This window comes from Trichechus manatus, unplaced genomic scaffold (assembly GCF_000243295.1).
Source record: "Trichechus manatus latirostris isolate Lorelei unplaced genomic scaffold, TriManLat1.0 scaffold00207, whole genome shotgun sequence".
Classification (NCBI taxonomy): domain Eukaryota; kingdom Metazoa; phylum Chordata; class Mammalia; order Sirenia; family Trichechidae; genus Trichechus; species Trichechus manatus.
Window position 1 is genome coordinate 3,988,550 of NW_004444143.1, and position 27,100 is coordinate 4,015,649.

General features: G+C 56.1%; 3 protein-coding genes across 3 annotated transcripts in view; 2 read left to right on the forward strand and 1 right to left on the reverse strand.

Moving 5' to 3' along the window:
- The window catches only part of SAMD4B (sterile alpha motif domain containing 4B), a 35,055-nt gene extending 19,485 nt beyond the window's left edge, over nt 1-15,570 (forward strand). Inside the window, exons 3-13 of the mRNA XM_004388155.2 lie at nt 4,951-5,421; nt 8,764-9,003; nt 9,556-9,665; nt 9,825-9,911; nt 10,872-11,214; nt 11,929-12,014; nt 12,452-12,570; nt 13,129-13,327; nt 13,481-13,604; nt 15,284-15,367; nt 15,542-15,570. Coding sequence (XP_004388212.1) covers nt 4,951-5,421; nt 8,764-9,003; nt 9,556-9,665; nt 9,825-9,911; nt 10,872-11,214; nt 11,929-12,014; nt 12,452-12,570; nt 13,129-13,327; nt 13,481-13,604; nt 15,284-15,367; nt 15,542-15,570 — 1,892 coding nt within the window. The remainder of the gene's footprint in view (nt 1-4,950; nt 5,422-8,763; nt 9,004-9,555; nt 9,666-9,824; nt 9,912-10,871; nt 11,215-11,928; nt 12,015-12,451; nt 12,571-13,128; nt 13,328-13,480; nt 13,605-15,283; nt 15,368-15,541) is intronic.
- Nucleotides 15,571-17,608: 2,038 nt separating this feature from the next.
- On the reverse strand, nt 17,609-22,805 carry PAF1 (PAF1 homolog, Paf1/RNA polymerase II complex component). Its single transcript, XM_004388157.1, has 14 exons — nt 22,434-22,805; nt 21,873-21,902; nt 21,678-21,770; nt 21,095-21,216; nt 20,934-21,000; nt 20,738-20,839; nt 20,550-20,655; nt 20,394-20,462; nt 20,174-20,277; nt 19,971-20,087; nt 19,758-19,886; nt 18,650-18,755; nt 18,453-18,543; nt 17,609-18,375 (listed from the first exon to the last, which is right to left on the reverse strand). The coding sequence occupies exons 1-14, from the start codon at nt 22,478-22,480 to the stop codon at nt 17,978-17,980; spliced, it is 1,581 nt and encodes a 526-aa protein (XP_004388214.1). The 5' UTR covers nt 22,481-22,805; the 3' UTR covers nt 17,609-17,977.
- A 252-nt stretch (nt 22,806-23,057) lies between these two features.
- Nucleotides 23,058-26,249, forward strand: MED29 (mediator complex subunit 29). Its single transcript, XM_004388158.2, has 4 exons — nt 23,058-23,279; nt 23,735-23,793; nt 24,215-24,299; nt 25,977-26,249. The coding sequence occupies exons 1-4, from the start codon at nt 23,064-23,066 to the stop codon at nt 26,217-26,219; spliced, it is 603 nt and encodes a 200-aa protein (XP_004388215.1). The 5' UTR covers nt 23,058-23,063; the 3' UTR covers nt 26,220-26,249.
- Nucleotides 26,250-27,100: the final 851 nt, after the last annotated feature.

Sequence of the window (27,100 nt, forward strand, 5' to 3'; positions counted from 1 at the left end):
CCTGGGCCACATTCCCTGCATTTCTTCCCTCCTCCTGTCCTCTGAGTCAGAATCCCCATACCCAGCACGTTTCAGCCCCTCCCCACTCTGGCTCACTGGATCTGAGTGGGGAAACTGAGGTCAGGAGGGGGCCGTGGCTGCGTGAGTCACCAGAGCTCAGCCCTGGTGCCTCCACCCTCTCCGTTTAGGCTCTACTGACACCGTTCATCAAACAAAAATGTGAGCCCTGGGCCCTCCCCGCTGCCTGTGAGAGCTGGGGTGAGACAGAGAAGGAAGGGCCAAACCCCAGCCCCTCCAGCTGCTGCCTTGACCTGCCACATCTCTTGCAACAGCCCAGCACTTAAAAATGGGTTTGCTCTTATGACAGTCTCGAAGATATATTTGGTTCCTGTGGTTTGCCAGGACCAGGGTCGTGACCTCCTTAGCTCTGGTCACCTGGCCAGCCCTGCCTCTGTTGCACTGTAGCCAAGGAGGCCACTCATACTCAGTCTCCTTCCTCCCCTCACGCCTGCCAAGGCCAGGTTTGCAGCTTGGTGAGAAGCGGCCATTGGCCTCACGGCATTCCCCGGCCCCCCTCCCGACCACCCACCTCCAGAATGTTATCCTCGCTTGTTGTGCCTTCAGCTCAGAGAAGCCGGAGACATGTCTGTTTGTGGTAAATAGCTGTGTGAAATCCCCCACCCCTGTCGGAAATCTTAAGGGGGGGCCCAGATGTGCTCTCCTATGTGAACAGCTCCCCCCAGTCCTGAAACAGCCTGAGTGCTAGATCTTTGACCAGAAAAAACAACAACGATATTTACAGCGTAGTGAGCGCTTACCACGTGCCAGGTGCCTTGGACGAATGTCTCATTTATCTACGGCAGCCCATTGTACAGATGAGGACAGTAAGGCTCAGAGAGTAAAGACTAGCCCACAGTTACACTGACCTAGGTCCTGATAGCAGAGCTGGATTTCGAATCCATGCAAGTTTGCCTATTGAACTTGTGCTTTTAATCAGTGTCTTCTGCTAGGACGTGAGAGAGGGTGACCTGAGATGGGATCCTAGAGAGGGCACATTATGCACACATAGACACCGCTACCTTCCAGGGGACCATCTGAGTTCAATTATTCAGGTATTCACTGGGCCCCTGCTGTGCCTCAACGCTGGGCCAGACATTTCTGATCTGGGCAGGAAACTAGTTCCATCCCCACCCGTCATCTGCAGCCCCAGCTGGGCTCACCCCAAGGGGCCTGAGGCTGCGCAAATTCCTTGGAACACTTCCAGTGCTCACTGATGCTTCCCAGTCTTCGGAGGCCCGCCCTCCCCGCTGCTGCCACCACACACATGAAGGCATTTCCCCAGGGTCAGTCTCCATTCGTCCACTCTCCCCTTTCTCCTCTGTAGAACAAGATCCTTTATTGAGCCCAGCCCTTGGTGCTGTTCTGTCACATACCCTGGCAGTACCAGAAGAGAAGCTGTGTCCCTTAGCTCTGGGGTCCTGGCAGTACGCTGGGATGGGGGAGGGGCCAGACAAGGCTTCTCTCTGTCCCAGATGCCTCTGGCTACCCTGCAAGGCCTAAACAACAGTGATTGAGAACATCAGGGTAGGGGTGAAGGGATAGGGTGGCTCTGCTGGGGAAGAAGGGAGAGAAATGCCAATCACTGAGCCACATACACTGCGGGTTTCCACTGGGCAGACTCTCAGGTGCTTTACGTGCATCTTCTCCCTAACTCTTCTCAAACCAAAATCCCACTGCTGTTGAGTCGATTCTGACTCATAGCGACCCGTAGGGTTTCCAAGGCTGTAAATCTTTATGAAAGCAGTCTTTCTCCCACTGGTGGGTTCGAACTGCCGACCTTTTGGTTAGCAGCCGAGTGCTTTTAACCACTGCGCTACCAAACAAACCCACTGCTGTTGAGTCGATTCCGACTCATAGTTGCCCTACAGGAGAGAGTAGAACTGCTCCATGGGGTTTCCAAGGAGCGGCTGGTGGATTCGAACTGCAGACCTTTTGGTTAGCAGCCGAGCTCTTTACCATTGCGCCAGCAGGGCTGTGCGCCACCAGGGCTGCAGGGTTCCTTAAGTCTTCTCAGCAGCTCTATAATCCTGTTTTACACAGGAGGAAGCATTATTGCCCAACAGCTACATGACACAGCTGGGATGGAAATCCTTGACTTTCTATCCTATTTCTTTTTCCTTCTCCTCAAGAACTAAAAATTTGGGGGTTAAGTCAGAGCAAGAGGTTACTGGGGGGGTCCTTCCATGTGATCCAGTGCCAGATGGAGATCGGAGAGCAGGAAGGGCACAGGCTTCCTGATTTGGGGAAAATCTTTAGATGTAGAGATGGCCTAAGGGACAGTGTCACGGTTCTGGGGAGCTGATTCAAGTGAAGAGAGTAGGAGGGGAGGTGGTTTCCTAACCTTGAGCAGCAGATACTAAAAGGGAACTGGAAAGCCAGGAGCGGTGCATGGGAGAGAGACTTGGCTTGGAGAGGTAAAGTGAGGTGGTTAAAAGTCCCTTCCAGTTCTGGAGGCAGACAGACCTGGATTCCGATCTGACTGGCTTTGTCACTTGAGGGAAGTGACTTCACCTTCCCAAATCAGTTTTCTCATCTGCAAGATGAGGGTGCTAAAAACAGCGCTGAGGCGAGGATGAAAAGCAGTGATGTTCTTAGCACGGTCTCTGAGATACAGCAAATGCTTGGTAAGTGCTATGCGTTATTACTCATTGTTGCCTTTGGCAGTGCTGTTATTATTATTCGTTCTTTTATTAATTTTGGCCAATGCTGTGTGCATAGCATGAGTTGGTGATGTTGAATAAATGAATGAATTCCTGGGCACCTTAACAAAAGTTCTCAGAAATCCTGGAGCAGGAAGGCCCAGGCCAAGAAAATGTTCAGTTTACATGGACAGGAGTTGGGAGTTTCGTGCAATTCATTTTCCCAAGGTTACAAATTTAAGCAGAATTAAAAGTCTATCTGAATTCCCAGAACACAGACTTTCAAACAGGTCATTAAGGGAAAGAGGAGTGCAGAAGGGGCATCCTCAAGTTTTCATGCAAGGCTCAAGTGGACAGGTGTCTGCCTGCAGTGTGGGACAAGGAGACCACGGGTGTTTGGAGTCTTAAGCCCTCAGTCAGTTGGGTTGAGACACTGTTGGGTACAGAGCGGTCCAAACTGGGGACAGGTGGGGAGCACTTGAAGCCCCAGATGCCTGGACTTCTGACACTCTCTTCATATGTCCCCGTTCCTAGCCTCTCTGTTCACTGGGCTGGAGGTTGGCATGTGCCTTTAGAATCTCTGTGTATATTTGCAAAGAAGGAGCCAAAATAAGATGTAGTCATTGTGAGGATAGTAATAGCTGATGTTTACTGAGGACTTACTTTGCGCCGCACTTTGTACTTATGGTCCCGAGCTTCTAGCAGCCACGTCAGGTAGGAATGATTGTGAGCCCTATCTTACACGTGAAGAGAACAGAGCTCAGTGGCGTGCTCACGTGCCCCAGATCACATGGTCAGTATGTAGTGAAGGAAGGAAGGAAGCCACATCTCTGCCTGTCCTTTGTCATCACCCACCACTCTGGGGTCTTAGCTCTGTCCAGTTAGAGCCAGCTCCTTTGCCCCTTTCCAGGACCTCACCAATAGCACATCTCTCAGACCACCCTTGTTGTGAGGTATTCGCAAATCAAGGGTAGAGTTGGTCCCAGCCTTTGATTATTGTCTCTTTTCCTAAGTATTGATATTTTTGTCCCTCTGCTGTGCCCCGTCAGCATTATCCCCAGTCCTCCACTCCATTAAGCTAGTTGTGGAAGTGGTAACTTCTGGCTAGTTCAGTCAGACCTGTAAGAGTTTCTTCCCAAGGCCAGCCGGGGGTCTTACTCTTGGGGAACTCCCTTCTGGGCAAGAAGGGAAATTGAGGTCATATCCACAGGTTAGGAAGGCAAGGTCAGCAGATCTTCACGGCTGGAGCAGCCTGGGGAGGCTTCCCAAAAGACAGCGGGTATAGGCAGTCCCCATAGAACTTGGACAGGGGGAGGAGACCGTTCCACGCTGAAGCCTTGAATCTCTCAGCCGGAGTGTGGATGCTGGGATGAATGGCGTATAGAGAGCTCCAGGGAAGATGCGGGTTTCCTGAGCTGGGTCTTTATCTGGAGGAGCAGGAGGCAGGGAGTGCCCTGGAAATGAAGGTGATGTTGGCCTGGGAGTGCTTGGACTTTACTCGGTTGATGCTGGGTTGCCATTGTAAATCCTGGCCAGGAACATGACATCCTGGTGTGATTTAGAAGGATAAATCCATCTGGGTGTATGGGACGGACTGGAGGGGGAGAATCTCAAGGCAGGGAGACCATTTTAAAAACAACAGCATTTATCAAGTATGCTCTACATGCCAAGCCACTTTCCATTCTTTATTAGCTCACTGAATCCCAGAACAGCACTGTGAGTTGATGTTGGAATTATCTCCAAAATTTTGCAGGTGAGGAAATCAGTGCTTAGTGAGGTTCAAGGTGACTTGCCCAAGGTCCGGCTACTAAGTTGGTGAGTTCAGACCATCTGACTCCAGAGCCCAAGCTCTTAACCACTGTATTCCACTGCCTTCCCCAGTCAGGAAGGAGACTGTCTTGCTAGTCAGGGAGAAGGAGATTGAGGCCCTGAAGATCAAGAGGGGAGATGCGGCCGTAGGAAGAGGCCTGGGGCAGCAGGAGAAGCTCCGATTCCAGGACAGCAAGTTTGGCTGATGGGGAGCCACAGCAGGTTTTTGAGAGCAGGAGTGGTAGAACCAAGAGAACATACTCTGGAGGCAGAGCAAGTGTATTTGATTTCGCCTTAAGGTATAGGGGTGATAAGAGGGACAAGGTCATGGGTCATGAAAGGAGAAGGAGAGAAGATGGGGCCTGAGGGAACAGGCAGCTCGCCTGGGTTTGTAGCTGTGCGCCATCCACTCCCCTGACGTTCCCTTTCCTTCCCTCTGCAGCTATCGTCAGCCAGTGGCAGCAGGAGTCCAAAGAGAAGGTGGTGTCCCTCCTGCTGTCCCACCTGCCCCTGCTCCAGCCGGGCAATACAGAGGCCAAGACAGAGTACATGAGGCTGCTGCAGAAAGTGCTGGCCTACTCCATTGAGAGCAATGCCTTCATCGAAGAGAGCCGCCAGCTGCTCTCCTATGCCCTCATCCACCCGGCCACCACCCTGGAGGACCGCAATGCACTGGCCCTCTGGCTGAGCCACTTGGAAGAGCGGCTGGCTAGCGGCTTCCGCACCCGGCCTGAACCTACCTACCACTTGCGCCAGGGCTCAGATGAGTGGGGGGGCCCTGCAGAGCTGGGTCCTGGGGAGGCAGGATCCGGCTGGCAGGACAAGCCACCCCGGGAAAATGGACACGTGCCCTTCCACCCACCCAGCTCAGTGCCGTCAACCATCAACAGTATTGGGAGCAATGCAAACGCAGGTGAGAGGGAGGAGGCCCCAGGAGGCCTTCTTCTTGGATGAGGCTGGGCTCTGTCTTCACGCGCTCTGTGGCTTCAGGCAGATCCCAGCCTCTCTGGGCCTCAGCTTTATGAGGTAGCACAGAGCTTGTGAGCTGGCAGCCCCAGAGCCAGATCTGACTTACAAAACTCAAAAAACCAAACTCGTTGCTGTTGAGTCGATATCGACTCATAGCAACCCTATAGGACAGAGTAGAACTGCCCCACAGGGTTTCCAAGGAGCGGCTGGTGGATTCAAAGTGCCGACCTTTACGGTTAATAGCCGAGCTCTTAACCACTGTGCCACCAGGGCTCCATCTGACTTACAGATATGTCTTATTGAGCCCACACTGTTATTTTATTTCGAACTAAATTCGGTGATAACAAGGATCAGGAATTACACACACACACACGTATGTATATATGTGGCACTTAGCCTTTGTCAGGAGCTTTTCTGAGAACTTTAAACATTTAAACTCATTGGCTGAGGTACAGAAAAGTCACTCGCCCAAGGTGGTGTAGCCAGAATTTAAATCCAGGTAGCTGAGCTCCAGAGCTCATATTCTTGACCCCTGTGCTCCACTGCCTCCACCTGAAAGTGACCTCCTAGAGATGCTCAAGCCTCACAGGACTCACCCAAGTAGGGTCCCCATAAATTTGTTTCTCCTCACACCTTCAGGGCTCCCCATGATGGGGCAGCAGCTACTAAAGGACCAGGCTTGCACAGTGTTGGATGGGGAGGTTTGGACCAGAAGAGAGAAGGGAATTGGGCGTTCTGAGTAAAGGGCACAGCGTGAATTGAAGGCACACGGGTGTCACATTGGAGGGGACAGTATGCAGACGCATCTGGCTGGAATGGGGAGCAATGTGAGGGTTTGAATGAGTACTAGTCGTAGCAAACACTGGTGTTTCCCACGTGCCTGTCCCTGTGCTGAGGACTTCACAAGGAGGCAGAGAGGCAGATGAAGTGACTTGTCCAAGATCTCAGAGTTAATAGGTGGCAGAGTCAGGATTTGAACTCGGGTCTGTCTTGACTCCCAGACCTCAGTAGGTTAGGGCCAAATTCTGGGGGGCCATGAAGGACAGGATGAGGCTTTTGGATTTCAGGCAGTTGGAGGAAACAGGAAACCATTAAAATATTTTTGAGTGGGGAGCAAGGATTGGCCTGTGAGGGCAGGCAGGGTGGGTTTGGGGTGCTGCCAAGGACAGACCAGGGTTTCTTGGAGAGTGTGAGGCACTGGAGCTGCGGCCGGCATTCCTGTTTTTATAATTCTCACGCTGTGGCCAGTCTCCACCCCAGTGCGAGGCCGAGCGGGGCTCCTCAGGAACTGCGTGATCGTTCCAGTCAGGGTAATTTCCTGCCCTCAGCCTCGCCTGCCCAGGAGGTGGCCAGAGACACCAGGACAGGCACAGGGGCCTGTATTCAGGATTCCCCTGGGCCCAGAGTGTGCCGTCTCCCCCACACTCCTGAGTGGGGATGGAAGCCAGGCTAAGAGGCTTGGAATGAGCCCCGGGCACAGGGCTCCAGAAGTCAGACGGGCGGAGGCTGGCCTTCGGGGCAGGTCAGTGCACTGCCGTCTCCCTCAGGTGACTTCCTGGCTAGGAGCATAAGTACTGTCACCGAGGAGGGAAAGTGCCTGTGGGCCTGCACGCCTGCAGGGCCTGGGGGTCAGTGGGGCACTGGCAGAAGTCCTAGTCTTTCCGTCAGAGAGGAGCCTGGCTGCCTCCGTCTCCGCCTTCTAACTCCCTGTGGGAACTGGGGCAAAGGGCTTCCAAAGTGATTTTTCCCACCTACCCAGGGCTGGGGACTTTGGGCTGTGTTTCATTTTCTTTTTCTCTAGGCTGAGTTGGGGTGCTTCTGGATTCCCTGTGTTGTGCTCAAAGGCCCCCCACCATCCTTAGGATTGTGGGTGCCTTCCTTTGTCCTTTCCAAAGCACTGTTTGAGGGCTTCTGGTCCCGATCCTGGGGTCTCAGAAGTGATGGGTGGGATGGCTGACCTACAGGAGCCACAATCCAGTGGGAGAGGCAGGCTGATGAGGGCAGTGAGTGCTGGGCCTGAGGCAGCATTGTAGAGGCTGAGGGGACGCAGGGGAGGGACTCACAGAAGCTCTGAGGCTGAAGCAGCTGGTGGGCAAAGGTAGAACGGTGAGCTAGGCAGAGAGGAGAAATGTGCAGCCGTGTGGAGGTTCATGGATCCTGCTCCGTTCGGGGAGCGGTGGAAAATTAAGTTGGACCCCTCTGCCTACCTCACGAATGGGATGGTTGGAGGTGTGAAATGTCCTGTGAAAGAGGGCCTGGGTTCACTGTGAGTGGCTGGGCCTCGTGGGTGGCCAGTTTTGACTCGGTGCAGGAAAAAGCTTTGGGAGGCAGTGAGGCCCAGCAGCTGCGGGTGTTGAGGGAGCAGTTGGTATCCTTCACTCGCTGACTTTACAAGTGCTGATGAAGCCACTCCTCTGGGCCAGGCCCCGTTCTGATCCTGAGGAGACGGGCTAGGTCCCTGCCAGCACAGCTTTCCCATTCCTGCAGGGGGACACAGCTAATAAGCAAGTAAGCAGACAACTAAATCAGGTGATTTCACATTGCAGCAGGTGCTGTGAGAAAGATAGAACAGTCGTGTGATAGAGTAACACGCCTGGTGCAGGGGGGCAGCTACTTCAGGTTGAGCGGTCAGGGAAGGCCTCTGGGAAGAGGTGACCTGAGGGAGCTGACTGCTGAGACCAGGAGGACAGGAAGAAAGAGCAAGTGCAGAAGCCCTGAGGCTGAAACAAGGTTGGGTGTTCAGGAACAAATGGTGGGGGGAAGGCGGGGGTGCTGGAAAGGTGTCAGCCAGGAGTGAGTGGTGGGATAGGAGATGTCAGGTGAGAGGGGCCGGGTCCCACAGAGCTTAACAGGCGTGTGGAAGCATTCGGATTTGATCAGCATGACGGGAAGCCACAGGTGGGACTGAAGCAGGGGACTGACTTGATGAGGTTTGCATGTTTAGAAGGATCAGTGTGTCTGCTGTGAGGTGGGTGGACTGCAGGAGGCGAGAATGCAGGCCAGGAACCAGTGAGGAGGCTGTGGCTCAGGCCAGGGCCAGCAGAGGAAGTGGAGGGATTGCGAGAAGTGGCTGACGGAGCTTGCTGATAGGTTGGGTGTCGGGGGGTGACTGGACGAGCAGTATCTGGTGGGCAGTTCCCCTCAGACTCCAGGTCCCTTGGAGGACCTCTGGAGCTGAGCCACCGTTTGTGGCACTGGCCGGTGGGGAGGAGCCAGGAAGGCATGGTCTCCTGTGGTCAGACCTCCAAGCCTGACTTCCCTCTTGCTCTGTCCCGCCGCCTGCCAGGTCTCCCCTGCCAAATCCACCCCAACCCACTGAAGCGCTCCATGTCACTCATCCCTACGAGCCCACCGGGCCCTGGTGAGTGGCCCAGTCCAGAAGAGCTCGGGGCCCGGGCTGCCTTCAGCACGTCCGACCACGCGCCCCTCTCGCCCCAGAGCAGCGTGGCCTCCTCTGGCAGTGAGCAGACGGAGGAGCAGGGCTCCAGCCGGAACACCTTCCAGGAGGACGGCAGTGGCATGAAAGGTAGGTACTACCTGGGAAGGCAGCACCAGGACCCCTTCCAGGGCCTTCTGCAGAGCCCCCAGGACAGAAGGAAGCCCCTGACCACCACCCTGCCTGTCCCTCTGAGGCCTGGGCCCTTGGCCTGAGGGGAGTGGACACTCCCTGCCCTTAGGGCTCAAGACTGAGCAGAGGGACCCTGCTTCTACCCCCATAGACCCTGGTGTAATGGGAGAAGCCCCTGCCCTTACAGACCCCAGTTTGACAAGAAACCTGGACACAGAGGTAACTGACAAAGTTCCAGGAACTTTTAGAGACATGTGGTCTCAGCCTAGCACACATGTCATCAGCCAGCGCAGAAGGGGTCCTGCCAAGCAGGGTAGGGTGTCCTGATCAGGGAAGGGCCTGGACGGGCCTGGCTGAGCAGATGGAAGTAGCTCATGGGCCCTTGACTTCCTTCCAATTTTCTGCGGCTTTTTAGGGTGTCTGTGCTTTCTGCCTGGTCCAGCCCTCCGGTCCTCTCTGCCCTGGTCACGAGGGCCAGACTCCTGACCTTTCACTCTCCCTTCTCCGCAGATGTGCCCTCTTGGCTCAAGAGCCTCCGCTTGCACAAGTACGCGGCCCTCTTCTCCCAGATGAGCTACGAGGAGATGATGACACTGACTGAACAGCACCTGGAGTCTCAGGTGACACCAAGGGGACCACCAGGGAGGTGATGGGGACAGTACCATTTCAGCAGTACTCGCAGCCCGAGCCTCCTCCGTCTCTTCAGTCCCTGTTGGGGCACCCCTAAGTACCTCAGCCTTCTGTTCCCAGCTTGTTGTCCCCTTCTTCCTCTACCACAGAATGTCACCAAAGGTGCCCGCCACAAGATAGCTCTGAGCATCCAGAAGCTGCGAGAGAGGCAGAGTGTCCTCAAGTCCCTAGAGAAGGTGAGGGCCTGCTAATCCCATCTCTGAGGCCAGCTGACTACCCGGTGGCACCAGTAGACCAGCCTCTGGGTCACCTTACTGCAGAGGTAGCTTCTTTGCTGGGTGTCTCCAGCCCCAGGGAGCTGGCTTCCCAGGTGCAAATCACATTCAAAGGGTTACTGGCCTGTCCCTCTCTGTCTTGGTCTCCATCTCCAGAATGTCCCTCTGTTTTTGACTCAGCTCCTTTTTTCCATTTCTGACTGGTGGTTCTGGTAGAGCAGAGTGTTTCCCTATGTCCGTGATCTCTTTCCATTTTTTGTTTCTGGCAGGGCTTCACACTCATTCGTTCCGGTTCAAACCCCTGCTTAGAATTTGTCTTTCTAATGGGTTCCCAGGTGATGCTAATGCTGCTCGTTAGGGACCAATTCTGAGAACACTAGTGGAGCAGTAGTTCTCAGATTTTACTGTACGTAAGAATCACCTGGGGATCGTATTAAAGTGTAGACTCTGATTCAGTATATCTGGGATGGAAATTCAGATTCTCAGCAGTAGCTGGAACCAGAACGAAGCAGTTGGAAGCCCTGGTTTCTGATTCGCTCTCCTTCCATACCTGCCTCTGTTTGTGTTCCTTTTCCCTCTCGCTGCTGCTTGCCTTTTCTGTTTTCTCTTTCTCCCCTGAGTGTCTGGTCTCACCTCTGGGTCTGAATCTGGTTGTGTCCTTGGTGGGATCCTGAGGCCCTAGCACTAAACCACCTTCTCCTCCACGGTGAGAGGAGGGAGGGTTTGTGCGCGTACCAGTGTGTCCCTGCATATATGCGGCGCTTGCGGTACCCTTAGCCGTCTTCTGTGTGTGCTGGAACCCAGGCCCACCCAGCCTCTCTAGGCCCTGTCTGACCCCACGTGTCTAGTCATTCTTTGTGCCTAGCTCTGGGAGTCTGCATGTGACACTTGGCTGTATCTCCACCGCCCCCCACCCCCCAGGATGTGCTGGAAGGTGGCAATCTGCGAAATGCTCTGCAGGAGCTGCAGCAGATCATCATCACCCCCATCAAGGCCTACAGCGTCCTCCAGGCCACCGTGGCTGCTGCCGCTGCTGCCACCCCTACTGCCAAGGACGGGGGCCGGGGGGAGCTGCCGCTGCCGGGTGCCGAGCCTCCCCTGGCCCATTCCAGCACAGACAAGGGCACTGAGGCCAAAGACCCTTCAGCTGCAGAGAGCTACCCACCTCCACCAACTCCGGCTCCCACCGATGGCAATGAACCAGCCCCGGCTCCTGTCGCCGACGGAGACATCCCCAGCCAGTTTACACGGGTGATGGGCAAAGGTGAGGCCATCCAGAGCACTGCAGGAGGTCCTAGGGCAGGATCACATGAAGCCAGGCCTCAGGAGCCACACGAAAGCCAGGTGCTGGAAGCAGGGCTTTTAGAGCACCTGTAGACTAGAACACTGCAGAGAGTGGCTAAGGCCCTGCCCTTAGGGAGTGCCCAGGCTGATGGGCGGAGACAGCCCTGACCCTCAGAGCATCTCTGGCCTGAGAGGCAGATAGGACAATGTGTAAGTGGAAATGCATCCAGTGAACAGATGAAGGTGCATCTCTCAGTTCTCCCAGAGGGCACCGAGTCCACAGGATGGGTATTTGAAGCTCATAGTGGGCCCGGTCTTTCCTAAGGCAGTATGACATAGTGAATTTCACAGGTGCGTCTGGATCCTTTCAGCTGTGTGACCTGGGGGCAGTGACTTAACCTCTCTGAGCCTCAGACTCCTCAGGGTAAAGATACCACATTGACAAAGTTGTTTAGAGTTCGCTTGAGACAAGTATTACCGACTTCTTACTGCCTTGTGCCAGGCACCGTGGTGGTGGCATTACATCTCATAGTAGCCTCGTGGTTACCCAGGTGCAGGTGCCTGGCACTTAGTTGGTGCTTATCCAGCCTGGGTTTCCTGTTCCTCCTGTATCAGCCAGCTGGGGCCGGGGAGGCTGGCGCATGGCAGAGGGCAGGCTGGGGGCTAACCTCCCCCACTTTCCCATGACCCTCAGTGTGCACCCAGCTGCTGGTGTCCCGGCCAGACGAGGAGAACATCACCAGTTACCTCCAGCTCATCGAAAAGTGCCTGACTCATGAGGTGAGGCCCTCTCTGGATGCCCCATCGCTCTCAAGTCCAAAATTGCTTACTTATCTAGCAGGGCCCTGCCTGACCCGGCACTGCCTGCCTCGCCAGCCTCTCATCTCACCAGTGTTGGGTTCATTGAATACCCGGGGCTCGCTCTTCTCGGAGCTGTCGTACATGTTCCTTCTCTGGGAAACAGTGCCCTTCCCTCCTCCTCGCCCCTCAGCTCTCATCGCGAACATCTCTGCCTCAGGAACGCTCCACTGGCCCCTCACACTAGTCCACGTTTCTCGAGCCTCCCGTGCATCTCCCACCCAGCACTTAGCACAGCTGTAGTTACCCGTGTATCCTCCCCCCGGCCAAACGGCAAGCTCCGGGAGCACAGAGCAGGCACACGGTCAGTATTTGAGTGAACGAGTAGAAGGCAGACCCCCCGCCTCGCCCCATTCTAGGCTTTCACGGGGACGCAGAAGAAACGCCTGCTGTCCTGGAAACAGCAGGTGCTGAAGCTCCTGCGGACGTTCCCTCGCAAAGCCACCCTGGAGATGCAGAACTACCGGCAGCAGAAGGGGTGAGCGGGCGGCCCGGCGTAGGGCCTGTCAACCCTGGCTGACGGGGCGGCAGCTGAAGGGCTGATTGCGTTCTGGGCTGGGGGTCTGGCTGTACTCATTCACTCACTGGGTGACTTCACACAAGTCGCCCAGTGAAGACAGGTGCCTCCCCAGAAGAAAATTGGGGCCCTTCCCACTAGCGTGGGACGCTGAGCTGGCACAGGACAACCCACGTTCTCCATAGCAGGTCCCTGGCCTGTACCTTGTTCTCTTCACCTGTCTGCGGGGAGCCCTGAAGTCTCTTCCCACCCCAGACAAATAGTGAACATACTGTACTTCAGCACTGAAGTTAGGAGAAGTGCTTTGAGTGGACAGTGGGGAAGCCTTCCTGGGGACATTCTTGGGTCAGAGGAGTCAGACTGTGTGATGCAGGGATGTGGGCAGGGATCAGGGAGCCCTGTTCAGAGGAGGTTCATGTTCTGTCCTACTTGTTGGGGTTGGGGGGCCGGGGATAAGGAGGGGTGGACAGGTGGACCCCATCCACCTAAATTGACACCCCGCCTTCTGCTCCCTTACAGCTGGGCATTCGGCTCCAACTCGCTCCCCATAGCTGGCTCTGTGGGGATGGGGGTGGCCCGGCGGACCCAGCGGCAGTTCCCCATGCCTCCCCGGGCACTCCCGCCCGGCCGGATGGGCCTCCTGAGCCCCTCGGGCATTGGGGGTGTCTCCCCCCGACATGGCCTCACCAGCCCCAGCCTTGGGGGCCAGGGCCGACAGGTGAGCCAGCTCTAAGCAGAGGGTCTGGCACTTCCAGGGTTGGGGTGGCAGTGCCTGGGATATGTGTGTCTTTATCTCTGCGTCTGGACCCCACTTGGGTGGGGGGGCTCTTCCCGCTCACCCAGTGCCTTCTCTTACCCACACCCCGCGCAGAACCTGTGGTTTGCCAACCCTGGAGGCAGCAACAGCATGCCCAGCCAGAGCCGCAGCTCCGTGCAGCGCACCCACTCGCTCCCAGTCCACTCGTCGCCCCAGGCCATTCTCATGTTTCCTCCAGGTGAGACGCCCTGCCCTGGGGACTCTGCAGGGCACCCTCCCTGGCCAGCCTTTCTCTGCTGCTGTGATCTCCGTTCTCTCTCTCTCTCTCTCTCTCTCCCCCTCTCCCCCTCTTTCTCCCTCTCCCCCTCTCCCCCTCTTTCTCCCTCTCCCCATCATAATCTTGGTAGCCTTCAGCTCTTGGACCGCGTTCTCCTAAAAGGTATTTGAGGGGGAGAGCTGTTTTACCTTCTTTGTTCATAGACCAGCCCAGAGATGGGAAATCAGAATCAGGGCTGGTGTGGCAAAAGGGCCACAGGTCCCTGCCTTGCTCACCTAGTAGGGGTGAATCCTGACCTTATGCTGAGCACTTGGGAGACAGAGACAGAAGGCTGATCTGGAACGGGCTGCTTCTGGAAAGGTCAGGGTCTTCAGATTTGCTGCTGACTTCTGAGCAGAAGGCTTGGCATCCATAAGCAATTGTTAAATGAATGGTGGCATTAACTGTAGGAGCAAAAAATAAGAACAGTTCTTTCTGCCGGCTCTGTGCTGGGCACTGCGTCAGCGGCTTTCCTGCCGTGTACTGCGTCCTCCCGACTGCATCTGCGGTGGAACTGATGTTGTTGTCGGATGCCATCAAGTGAATTCCAACTCATAGTGACCCCGTGGGACAGAGTAGAACTGCCCCATAGCGTTTTCTATGCTATAATGTTTATGGAAGCAGGTCACTAGGTCTTTCTCCCGTGGAGCCGCTGGGTGGGTTTGAACCACCAGCCTTTTCTGTTCAGAACCGAGCACTTAACCATTGCTCCACCAGGGCTCTTTGGCACTGATATTATTCCTATCTTATCAGCCGGGAAGCTGAGCCTCAGAACGGGGACTTGCACAAGTTTAAAAAAAAAAAATTTTTTTAAGGTGAGACATTCAGGTGGTTGGTTTCATATGGCCAGGGCTCCTGCTTCAGGTGGGACTGTGATAAAAGTGGGGCTGGAGAGGTGAGGAGGGTCTTCTAAACCCAGGTAGAAAGCTCATACTTCTTCCAGATGGCAGTGAGGGGCCGAGGAAGTTGTTTAAGTGGTGTGGGGTGGGCCGGGTCTGCCCTGAAGGTGGCTCTTTTCCCAGATGCCAGAGCGTGAGGCCTTTTTAGAGGCAGCCTGAGGACAAATACCATGGCCGCTGTCCTCATTCGCCCCACCTTCCCAGAGAGCAAGTCCCAGTGCGGACAGGAAAGGTTTTGATTGAGATCCAACCCCCAGTACTCAGCAGGTCATCCATCAGGGACTGCGGGGCTGCCCGGTGTCCAGGCAGATACCCAAACCGTGCCCAAGGCCACGTGCAGCGTGTCCAAAGTAGTCGGAGCCTGTGCGTGGGCTCCAGGAAACCCCTCTTAGCTTCACATCACCTCCTCCATCTGCCAGGCAGCTTCCTCTCTGCCCTTGCCATTGTCCCCTCTGCCTGCTTTGTGATGCGCCCAGGCCTTGTCTCTGCCCAGTCATCTGCCCTCGGAGCCTGTGCAGGTCTCACGTACACTGTTTCTCTGTTTCTGGCCTCTTCTCCCCTCTCCCAAGAAATCTCTCTCACATACCCCCTTCCTCTCGCAGCCGTTCCGCCAAGCGAGCCCATCCGCATCATTTGTCTCCCTGGCCCTCCTCTCCACCCCGGTCCCATCCTCACCGTCTCTGTTTTCCTCTTTCCGTCCAGACTGCCCGGTCCCTGGGCCTGACCTGGAGATCAATCCCACTCTGGAGTCTCTGTGTCTGAGCATGACAGAACACGCCTTGGGTGGTGAGCATTTCCTCTTCCCCTGACCCAGCTCCCACCTACCCAGCGTCTTCACCTCTGAGCCATCCTGGGGGACTCCAGGGAGGGCCTGGCTGGGATGACAGGCTACGTGAGCGCCTGTGCTCGGACCGCCCCCCAGCTCCTGATCTTCCTCCCTTCCTCCCTTTCTCACCACAGATGGGACAGACAAAACCTCCACCATCTGACAGGACCCACAGCCCAGCGCACCCATAGGCTCCCTGGGCGGCGGGCGGGGGCCAGCCCGCAACGGGCTTCTCCGCGACAGCGAGAGGGTGGGCTGGCTCAGCTATACATTCTAATATTTTTCTACTCTTCTCACCTTTTAACTTTTGTTTAACATTGGCACCCGCCTTGCTCACGCCCAGGCCCGTCACGGGATCTCTGCTGAGGCCGGGGGAGGTAGGGGCAGCCAGGAAGGGGGGCAGGGACTGGCCAGACCGTCTCCACCTCCTTCCATCTTCATCCCCGCCCAGCCCAGTCTCCCCAGGGGAGCAGACACCCCAGAGACAAACTGACTCACGCCCTCGCGGAGCCTGCGCAGAAGCATTGACACTGGGGAGGAGAGTTGGGGTAGACAGCCTGCTCTCCGCAGCATTATCGAGAGGCCCTGCGGAAGGCAGTGGGGTGAGGAGAACCCCGTCTCTCCTCTCCAACTTCTTCCTTGTCCCCATCCCAGGAGGACAGGAACACCTGCCCCTCCCTCACCTCTTCTTGCCCTGTTTATCAGAGGTTCCCACAATTAATTTCTTAGGCCTATTTAAGATGCATATTTATATAGTTCGTAACGGTTTTGCTCTGATCATTCCCTCTCATTTTTAGAATCCCCAGGCCTCTCTCTGAGCCAAGACAGTGGCAGGGGGCGCCTGAATTTTTCGAGGGGAGAGGGCAGAGCCCCCTCCCCTGGACCCCCCAGCCCCCTCCCCACTCCCCCACCCTGGCCCCCCTAGATGCAGAGGTGTAAGGTGGGGAACCAGGGCAGCCAGTGAGGTCAGGAAGTCTGTTGCCTTAACGTCCCCTTCCCGCACCCACACACCCCTTCTCTGTTCCCAGCTTTGGCTGGTGAGATGTGGGGTAAGGACAGGGAAAGGGGATTGTTTGGTTTTTGGTTTCTTTCCCCACCCCCTTTTCTTTCAGCCTTCCCCACCCCCATTATGTCATGACCTCACTTAGTGGAACACTATGTCATAACCCAGAGATTCAGCCCAGCCCGTGTCAGACAGGTCTCTCTGGTCCCCGCTCCCACTGAGGCGTTGTGCTGGAGCCCAGGTGGATGGAGGGGATTCGGGGCTTCAGACTGTGGGGAAGCCAGGGTCCCCCTTCTCCAGCCTCCTCTTTCTCCTCAACCCACCCCCCTCACTGGGACATTCTCAAGCTTTTCACACCGAAAAGGAAAAAAAAATGTTATTTTTAGATACATTTTATGAATAACTTTTGTTATGAATATGGCTGGTAACCATTGTGTATGTTATTAAAAATACAAAATGTTGGGAAAAAACAAAAAACCAAAAAAAGAACAATTTTAAACCCACCGCCCGCCCCACACCTCCCACCATTCCCCAGACCGTCTTGCCCCTGCCCTCCTGGTCTGTGGAACTCCCTCAGCTCTGTGCCCAGGGAGGGGAGGAAGCTCGGGCGTGGGGTGGCCCCGGGCCCTGCCCCCAGGTCCTCACCTCCTCTCCCAGTGCCGGGCTGGGTGGGGTGTCAGGTTTATTTATGTACCTCTTGCACACTCAACCTATGCAAGTCCCCCCCCAGCCCTCCACGTTTCTGTGCCTTTGCTCATTCCCCTCAAGCTCCCAGAGCACCCTCGCCCCCTCCTGCCCGCCCCAGCAAGCGGGAGCGATGGGCACCTTGTTTAGAGTCGGTAGGGTGTCCCTCTTACGGGACCCTCACCTCCCTCCAGCCAGCCCCATCCGGTTCACAGCCTGTCAGGATGCACTGGCTCTGCCTGGCTCGGGAGGTGGTGAGGGACACCCCCCACATAAAGGGAGGCAAGAGCTGGCCCCTCCCCGTCGCCCCCTGACAGCAGAGTGCGCAGGACGCAGGCGGCCCCACTCTGATGGGCAGGACCCAGCCCTTCTCCCCCCATTCCCAGCCCCTCTCCTGACCCCTCCCAGCCCCTCAACCATGATTTCACCCTCCGTGTCCCCTTTGTCCCCAGCCCCACTGGCAGAATCAGCTTTGAGTAACTGTACAGTTTTTCTCGCTGTTGGAGAAGACTGATTTGTTGGAGTTTTACTTGTTTAATGGTCTGGGCTTATTTTGGGAAAAAAAAAAAAAAAAAAAAAAACCAAAAAAGGATTCTGACCTTTGTTATGCTACATTTAATGGAAAACTCAGTGGTTCTGCCCCTGTGGCCCGCTTCTGTGCCTCAGGCTGCAGTCCCTGAGCGCCTGGGATGGGGATGGGGATGGGGATGGGGTGGAATGAGACCACAGGGCCTGGGAGGGAAGAGAAGTTGTCTTTATTAACTCCAAAAGGTGGGGGTGGGGGTAGGGGGACAAACAAAGTGAAAAGCTCACAGACAGGCCACTAGAAAAGTGCCTTCCTGCTTGTAACAATGGTGTCTGTGCCAGCCTGGCGGCCTGGCACTCAATCACTGTCGCTGTCGGCTTCACTGGAATCCGAGGGTGCGGCTTCACTGCCATCCTCCTGGGGTGAGTGCTCACTGCCGCTTGGGAAGGGGCTGGCGCTGCGGCTCTGCTGGCCACCCCCTTCACTGCCACTGTCCGAATCATTGTCACTGCCACGGGCCCGTCCTCTGTCCTCATCATCAGAGTCAGCATCGTCCTCCGAGTCAGCATCGCTGCCAAAGATCTCCTCCTTGTCGCGGGCAGCCCGGGCCTCATCCTCACTGCTCTCATCCTCGCCGCTGCCGCTCTTGTCACTGGCCTCATCCCTGTCCCCTTCCTCCCGGTCACTCTCGCTGCCTGAGCGCTCATCCTCGCTGCCTTCCTTCTCACTGCTGCTGCCCTTCTCTCGCTCTTCATCTGCGAGAAAGCAGGAAAGGTGAGACCCGGCGCCCTGTCCCGCCTGCCTAGGGCTCCCAGGGTCTGTCTAGCTTTACCTGAGCCCCCAGCTTCTTTCTCCTCTGTCTCCATCTCCTCTTCCTCTTCCTCCTCGGGCTCATGGTTCTCCAGCTGGGCCTTTCGTGCCTCCTGGGAACAGGAAGAATAGGACGAGAGGGTCACCATCAGGTCTGTTCCCCTCCTCACCCTCCACCACCTTCCCTGTGGGTGCCCCAGGCAGAATAGTGCTTGTTACCTGGGCTTCTAATTCCTTCTCATTCATGTCCCGGTGTTTGACCACAAGCAGGGCATTGGTACCCGACTGAACCCCAGCCTTGGCCCGACGCTTACTGAGGCGAACCCTGGCGGGGAGGCATGCAGAGGATGTGGTAGAAGACCTCGAGTGGGGGGTGGTCTGCCTTGGTTCTTACTTTGCCATCCGTCAGTGCTTAGCCAGAGACTGAGTAAGGGAGACTACACCCAATGTTTGGGGGCAGGGGAGGGCAAGGACAGTAGCTCCCACGGTGCCCATTGGGTTGCCCTGCACCGTTTTTAAATGTGAATTAATTACCAACATTTCAAAAACCAGGGTTTTCACCTAATCTAGATTTCTAGCTTTTAGAAAATAGGAATCTGTGGCTATGCTGGGCCTTTGTGCCCCCCACCGCACAGGCTCAGTGGGCTACAGCTAGGTCGGGGTGCCCCTCGGAGGTTGCCAAGAGCTCCAGGTCATCCAGACCCTAGCAGCCCACTGCTGCCCAGCTTAGAGGATCAGAATTTGTGATCCCTGCTTTTAAGTACAAACTGAGGGTCACACTTTCCCAACCCTTATACAAGATGCCTTATCAAAGCAGTGAACTTTTACCCAGCAGGAAAGAACTCTGAAGTCACATTTTTGGACTTGGGTAGCCGAGTGTTTCCTTTCAAACATGCATGCTGATTTTATTATTACTCTATACTTGGGCTATGTTTACTTCCATGTAAAATCTCAGTAACGTCAGAGGAAACGTGGCTGTCGCCCTGCACAAAGGAAGAGAGACCTGACAGTTTTTGGAAAATGAGCCAGTGAAAACCCTACAGATCCCATTTCATTGCATCATGCAGGGGCTGACTTGACAGCAGTCCAACTACCACCATAACACAAAATCTCTAAATGTCTCCAGTATTACATAAAATTTTCTTTCTGCCCACTCATGTTAGAAACAGGACCGACTTATGTAGGTGAGCAGGCTTTTGCTGCTCTTGCTTACAAGTGCACGTGACAAATCCTTAGGTACAGTGACCGCCCAAGGTGGCCCTCTTATGCCCCAGGGTCTTGAGATGCACAGGCCCAAGCTAAGCCAAGATGGGAGTGTGCTGAGTACCTCGTCTCCAGCTCATTGTAGTAAACCCCATCACCCTCTCGGAAGATGAAGAAGTAGTTTTCCTCGTAGCCCTTGCTAGCCTTGTTCTTCACATTCCAGTTGTACTCCCGAGCAATCTTGTAGTCATACCTGAGGAAGAGGGTATAAGATCAACCCCGTTCCTTGCCTGTGATGGAGCAAAGAGGACGCCCTTCTCAGTCCCCGAGCACATACACGTCCTCTGGTGCATAGTCCATCTCCTCCTCCTGGTCCCGCTTCCGTTTCTTCAGCGTCTCTTCCACGGGCAGGAAGTAGGCCACAAACTGGTTCCCTTCCTCATCCATCATGCCCCTGGTTAGGGGAAGGGAGGAGCAATGAAGAGTGAGGACACAGGGGCAATGGAGAAGCAGGCTAAGGGTAGCAGCAGGGCCACTTACCTGATCATGGCCTGGGACATCATCTCCAGGGCAGCTGCGCCGCTCGTGTCCTTGGGGGCTGGGTCTGAGTCAAAGATGACCTGGGCACATGGGTTGATCCACATCTGGGAGGACACAGAGCACTGGGGTTAGACTGGAGGGGGCAAAGATGGGAGGCCTGCCCCTCGTCCACCTCCTCATCGTGTTGCTATCCCGCTCTGCCTCCCACCCTGGTTCTGACCTTAAAGTCTGGGAAGACAGGCATGACCTCCACTGGTGTCACCCGTGGCTTGCTATAATGCTGGGAGATCTGGTAGGGGCAAAAATGGTGAAATGGAGGATAGGTTCTGGAGCCACCCCTTTCTCTGCCTTCTTCCCATACCAGCCCCTCAGTTACCGACTTCTGGGCATCCTCAAAAGTCTTCTCGATGGCTGTGATCTGGCTATCCCTATCTTTGTATATTTCCTCCTCAGTGAACTGCTGCTTCACAGAAACCCCAATCCTAGAAGTGAGGAGAAAGGCCTTACAGACGGCCGCTGGACATACCCACAGTCACCTTCCCTCCCTACCCAGCTGTGACTTACTTGACCTCAGGCTTCTCGTTGGAGATGCCATAGCGGTTGAACTCGGTGGAGATGTATTCTGTCTTCCGCATCCACGGCACCACCTTCGCATGCTGCTGGGATCTGAGGTAGCGGATAAGGGCCCTCAGGACCTCACCGCCCTCCTGCTTGGAGATCCCATCCAAGCCAGTCGCCAACACCCCCTTGGCACCCCCACCTCTTAGAGCTTGTGGGAGCCTGAATCTCCTCTTCCAAAAGCTTCTCATCAGCCGGATCTAGGAGAACTAGAGGAGAGCAGTGGGGGTGGGACGATCAGGAGGGAGGCTGAGGCCTGGCCTTTGCTTGCCTACAGCAGACCCTCCCTGCCTCTCCACACACCATTAGGGTCGATGCGGTAGGTGTCAGGGTTGATGAGGTCGATGGTGACCCCCAGGTCTGGCTCAGTCAGTAGGTCATGTTTATGCTGTTTCTCCAAGGAAGTGGCTTTGTACTGGACAAACCTGGGTGGAGAAACGTGCCCGTTATGATTTCTTGATTGCAGTTTTACCCCCTCATCCCTGCTTCCTAGAGGCCATGCTTCTCCTCTCCAGGGAGGAACTCAGGATGGAGTGTCCCCCCCCTTATTGGGAGCAGAAGGCTGGCACCGCAGTGGGAAAAGACACTGCGTGCACCGTTGACTCTCACGAAGCATCCACCACCACTGTTCTGGAGCCCTGGAGGCGCAGTGATGAAGAACTTCGGTACTAACAAAACATCCGCAGTTAGAACCCATCAGCTGCTTCTTGGAAACCCTATGGAGTAGTTCTGCTGTGTCCTGTAGGGTCGCTATGAGTCGGAATGGACTCAATCGGCAGTGGGTTTTTTTTAACGGGTAACTACTATTCTAGCCCTAAGGAGATAGCAGTCAACAGGATAACTCATATTCTAGTGAATTGCTCCTCTATCCTGATCTCAGTCTCACCTGTTCTGGTCGAAAGGGTAGGTGATGAACTTGGGGTCGAAGGGAATGTCGGGGAGACTATTGCAGTACTTGACTCGGCAGACCACTCCAGACCTGGGAACACAATGGCTCAAAACTGGGCCCCTGCTGGCCCACCTCTGCTCCCAGCTCCCACTGACTGGCCCACCCCTTCTTGGAAAGCACAGTGGGGCTCACCTCTCAGGCAGAGTCCGGTGGGAATTGGGCCTGGTGGGAAAAAGAGAGATGCTGAGAGAAAAGTGGAGACAGAAGATTGACAAAGTGGAAGAGGCTCCTCCAAGCTTTTACAAGGGGAGAGGAGAGTTACATGCTTGATCCTCTTTGGAAGAGGTGTCTCCCAAGTGTCTTAATGGAGGAAGACAAGTATTCAATCCCTTTTGGAGAAAGTAACTCCAAATGTCTTAATGAACGAGGCCAAATACTCAGTCCCTGAGGGGATGTCTTCCAAGTTCTTTAATAAAAAGAACCACGTAATCATTTTTGAAAGAGGGGTCTCCAAATGCTTTATTGGAGGGACCTAAAAACTATTCAGTTTGAAGCAAGTCTGCAAAACGCTTAATCCCTAAACTCGATGGTAGGGGAGGGGGCAAGGTCTCCGTCCCAAAGGGAAAGTAGAGACCCCGCCCCCTTCGCCAAAGGTGCGCGCTCGGTGACGTCACGAGCACACCTGGGGGCTGAGACCCCCGCGCCTCGCCTAACTAAGAGGAAAGCGGAACCGCCAGGAGACGCGGCGCCTACCTGTGGCCATCCTCCCGCTGGGCCTGGGTCTGGATGGTGGGCGCCATGGCGACGAGGCGACGACGGCCCGGACGGGGTCCTGGCTGTGCCGCAGGGAGCTGCGGAGGGGCGTGCCGACTTCGGCGGACGCCTGATCCGAGGCCAGGCCGGGTTGGCGCCGCTCTGCGAGGGAAGTGAGTGGGTCGGGATGAGGCCGGCTGACGAGAAGAGTTCCGGACGACGCAGGAAAACACGCAGGCAGCGCCGAGGGCGGACCCGCAGCTCCGGCTCCACCAACTGTCGCCAAGACGCTGAGGACCCGACAGGTCGCCTCACGCCGCGAGGCCTTCAGGGAAATAGAGTCCATCGAACCCACACTCGGATTGGCCAGCGGCCGCAGCAGGGGGCGGAGCAAGGGAGGAATGTCCTCCTGTGATTGGCGGAAAGGTACCTCAGTCTGGACGTCCGGTGTCATTTTCTAAGTGACGGAAGGTGGGATAACTCCTCCCTCTCATTGGCTGATTTGTTTGGGAGGCGGGGCTAACTAGCAAACTGGGCCTAGGAATTCTGGAGACGCTAAAATAAAAAAAAAAGAAAACAACAACCGGAGAGACGCTCGGTGGCGTGCTTCCGGCGCGCTAAGCGAAGAAGATGTCCGCGCCCCAGCAGCCCGCTTCAACGGCTTCCTCAACCTCTGGTGTGTCGGGCCCGGGCTCAGCGGGCGGCCCGGGTGCCCAGCAGCAGCCGCAGCCACAGGCACAACTGGTGGGGCCTGCGCAGAGCGGGCTTCTGCAGCAACAGCAGCAGGACTTCGATCCCGTGCAGCGCTATAAGATGCTTATCCCGCAGCTGAAGGAGAGTCTACAGGTGATTGGCCGGGAGCTGTGAGGAGCAAGCGGGACGGGGGCTCTTTGGTCCGGGAGAGAGCACAGGGAGCGCTGGGCAGGCAACAGGACAGACCAGAGAGAAGCGCTGCAGGTGGAGCGCAGGTGGGGCCGGCGCACACGCTGAGCCGGGGATTGGCCGGAACTCGAGTGGGAGGGAGTTTGAAGGAGAAGCCGGGCTCTGATGGAGAAAGCCCGGGGAGAGGACGGGCTTGTACCGAGAGTCTGCCCACGAGCGGTGCGTAAGGGAGGTCCAGGAGGTTACTGGGGGAAATGGAGGTGGGATTACTGTAGGAATGGAAGCTGCGTTACTCTGAACTGTCAAAGGGGGAGGTGCCAGATGAAGAGGAGAATCGGGTGGGTCTTAAGGAACGGAGTAGGTCTACCAAAACCGACCCCTGCAGTTTCTCCATCTCCTTTTTTTTTTTTTTAAACCAGACCTTGATGAAAGTTGCAGCTCAGAACTTGGTTCAGAACACGAACATTGACAACGGACAGTGAGTGCAGCCTCTTTCCTTGGGGTGACCCATCTCCTCCTCAGTCTCAGACTCTCCCTTCGCCTAGGCTTCTGCCTATCTTAAAGCGCCGCCCCCGCCAATCGGCCTGCGCTTTGTGTCTACTACTGCTGTGGCCCTGGTGGCGCAGTGGTTAAGAGCTTGGGTAGTAACCAAAAGGTCGGCAGTTCGAATCCACCAGTCGCTCCTTGGAAACCCTATGGGGAGTTCTACTCTATCTTATAGGGTTCGCTGTGAGTCGGAATCGACTCGACGACAACGGGGTTTTACTGCCGGTCCCCTAAGCCCTGCCCTCGTCTCCTGGGTCTGCTCCTGGTTGCTGGATGGATACTTAATTGGATAGACAGTGGTGTCTCAAAGGTTGGAAATCCGTTCCTCAATTACTCTCTTCTCCTGGCTGTAGAAAGAGCAGCGACGGACCCATACAGCGCTTTGACAAGTGTCTGGAGGAGTTCTATGCGCTCTGTGACCAGCTGGAGCTCTGCCTGGTAAGCGGCCTCCTGGGCACTGAGTGACCACAGCCCTGCCTCAGTCCCCTGAGTCCTCAGGAACCCTCATTCAGTCATTCCACGCACACTCAGCAGCGCCTCCAGGCCAGGCCTGTGCTTCAGCCAATGCAAGGGACACAGTGTTGCTCTGATCCTGACCCTCACAGAGCTTCTAGTCTAGTGGGGTGACCAGTATGTCCCCAAACAGTGACAGCAAGAGTGGTCAGGGCTGGGATGGGGGAGGCACAGGCGGAGGGGATTAAAATGAGGGACTCTCAAGGGGCTGTGGAAGCCCAGGGAAGGCTCCTGGGGGCACATCTGAGCTGAGGCTGGAAGAAAGAATGGGTGAGGGACAGAGCTGAGAGAAGGGCTGGTGGCTAAAAGTATGGCCTCTGGGATCTGACTGACTGTTTTTGAGTCCCCCATCCCTCAATTTCCACCTCTGAGCTTTGGGTTCCTCCTTTGGAAAATGGAGTTTCAGAGAAGACTGAGCAAGGTCACGCGTGTAAAATACGTCACGTGGCACCAGTTGTGTGGTGAGGGTTTTCTGTAGTACCATCATCATCATCATTTTGAACTAGCTCTGGAAGGAAAAGTCAGAATTGGGGAAGCCTGCTAGTGGCAGAAGAGTGTTCCAGAAAGAGAGGACAGCTTCTCCTTTACGTTCACTAGGGAACTTTAAGAATTCAGTCTGGCTGGTAGCCATTGGGGCTTGCTGGAGATTGAGCACGGCCCTCGGGCACTGGGGAGCCATGGAGGATTGCACACGGGGAAAAACATGGACCCGTCTGCTCTTTAGGAATATCCCTCTGGCTGCCAAATGAGGGGTGGGTTAAAAAAGGCCGAGGCTGCCTCCTTGGTCTCTGGGAGACCAAGGAGGCAGCCAGGGCAGGATCTGGGTGGGCTAGGTCTAGTAGGTGCAGCCAGGCAGGGCCACGAGGAAGGGAAGGGAAGAAGGGCAGGTGGGAAAGATGCTTAGGAGGCCTGTGGACAGGCATGTGGGAGAGAAGGCGCCTCCAACATGAGGCCCAGGGCTCCGTTTGCAATGTTGGGGTGGGAGGAGGAGCAATTTGGAGGGAGAGTATGAGGGGCCCCGGGAATGTCAGGAGTGGCCAGGGCTGGGGACAGAGACGTGGACATGACTGCGGAGGTGGGAATTGGTGTGGTGTGTGTGGGTGAGACTGCCCTGGGAGGACGTGAGGAGAGGAGGAGACGGCGCAGGAAGTGCTGCACGCGAGGCTGGCGTAGAGTGAGAACTTGCCCGCAAAGAGCAGCCAGAGAAGGAGGAGGAAAACCAGGAGCGGGAGCCGCCGCGGAGGCCACAGATAACTCCGAGCCTGGGCTCAGGACCCAGTCATGAGAATAACGAGTAGATGACGTTCCTTGGTTAGCACTTAAATGATGGGGCACAACCTCTTCCCCTTGTCTCACGCCTGTCACCTGTTGTCACCTCCAGAGGTAGGCAGAGGGTTAGTAAGCCCATTGACCAAAGGGGGAAACCGAGGCTCACAACCACTTGCTTGTGGTCACCCAGCAAGTGACCGGCAGGGCCAGGCTTTGACTCCAGGACCATGGGATCCCAGAGGCCGAGCGGACTCTACCCCGGCTTGGCCCTTGGGCTGGGGTTGGGAGTGCTGGGAGCAGGCTGACACCCTGCCCTTGCCTTCCTGCCCACAGCGCCTGGCACATGAGTGCCTGTCTCAGAGCTGCGACAGTGCCAAGCACTCTCCGACGCTCGTGCCCACGGCCACCAAGCCAGACGCAGTACAGCCCGACAGCCTGCCCTACCCTCAGTACCTGGCCGTCATCAAAGCCCAGATTGCCTGTGCCAAGGACATTCACACCGCCCTGCTGGACTGCGCCAACAAGGTCACGGGCAAGACGCCCACACCGCCTCCGGGCCCCGGGGGCACCCTCTAAGCTGGGGGGTGGGGAGTGGGCAGGCCTGGGGAATGAAGGTGGTAACCCTAAGCAGCCTGTCTCCGACTGTTCTTCCTCCCACTGGAGCCAGCAGGGGGCAGCAGAGGCCTGCCAGCAGAGGGCAGAGCGGTCCTCCTCTCCCCGTGTCCCCCCTCCCCAGCCTGGAGTGGACTTTGGACTGTGTGTATCGATGACCTCTCTGTTTCCAGGGGCCTCCCTATCTGGCTCAGGAGGAGCCCTGGCTGGGCCACTCTCCATCCGTCTTCCTTGGCTCTGTCTGGTGGGGGCAGGGGATGGTCCCCTCCTTTTTCTAGCTGTTCCTCTGTGTCTCCCTCCTGTGTCTGTCCATCTCTCTTGTTCTGATTTGTCCCTGCCTCTGTCTCTCTGCCCGTTTCCGTGTCTGCCTCCCGTGGTCCTGCGTCTCCCCGTCTCTCTGCCCATTTCCGGGTCTGCCCCCTGTGGTCCTGTGTCTCCCTGCCTGTCTCCTTCCCAGTCTCCCTTTGCTATCTCCTGCCACCAACTCCTAACTAAGACTTCATGTCTTCCAAGGGGGCCAGATTCTGGGAACCTGGATACCTGGGTTACCTGGGGCTACAGGAAGGCGCTCCGTATCCAGGAGGCACAGACAAGCCCAGAGCCCCCCCACCCCCGTGTCGGCCCAGCCCCCAGTGTCCTTGACCCAAGAAAGGGGAAGTGCAGAGGCCCAGGCCCTGACTTCAGCAGGTCTGCCTGGGAGCAGCCGGGCCCCCAGCCCCCAACTCGCCCCAGGCTTGCGTCAGCAGCACTTGTGCAATCCATGGTGAGGCCAGGCTCAGCTGGATGCCTGGGTCCCTGTATTTTTAGCCCCAAAGAAGAAGTGAAAAGGCCGTGAATCATCAGTC

Coding starts and splice junctions, on each gene's coding strand:
- MED29 (XM_004388158.2), top strand. CDS start 23,064: ATGTCCGCGCCCCAGCAGCCCGCTTCAACGGCTTCCTCAACCTCTGGT. Junction 23,280..23,734: donor AGCTGAAGGAGAGTCTACAG/GTGATTGGCCGG, acceptor TTTTTAAACCAG/ACCTTGATGAAAGTTGCAGC. Junction 24,300..25,976: donor ACCAGCTGGAGCTCTGCCTG/GTAAGCGGCCTC, acceptor TCCTGCCCACAG/CGCCTGGCACATGAGTGCCT.
- PAF1 (XM_004388157.1), bottom strand. CDS start 22,480: ATGGCGCCCACCATCCAGACCCAGGCCCAGCGGGAGGATGGCCACAG. Junction 20,840..20,933: donor GCTCCCACAAGCTCTAAGAG/GTGGGGGTGCCA, acceptor CCGCTACCTCAG/ATCCCAGCAGCATGCGAAGG. Junction 19,887..19,970: donor GACTATGCACCAGAGGACGT/GTATGTGCTCGG, acceptor CCTCTTCCTCAG/GTATGACTACAAGATTGCTC.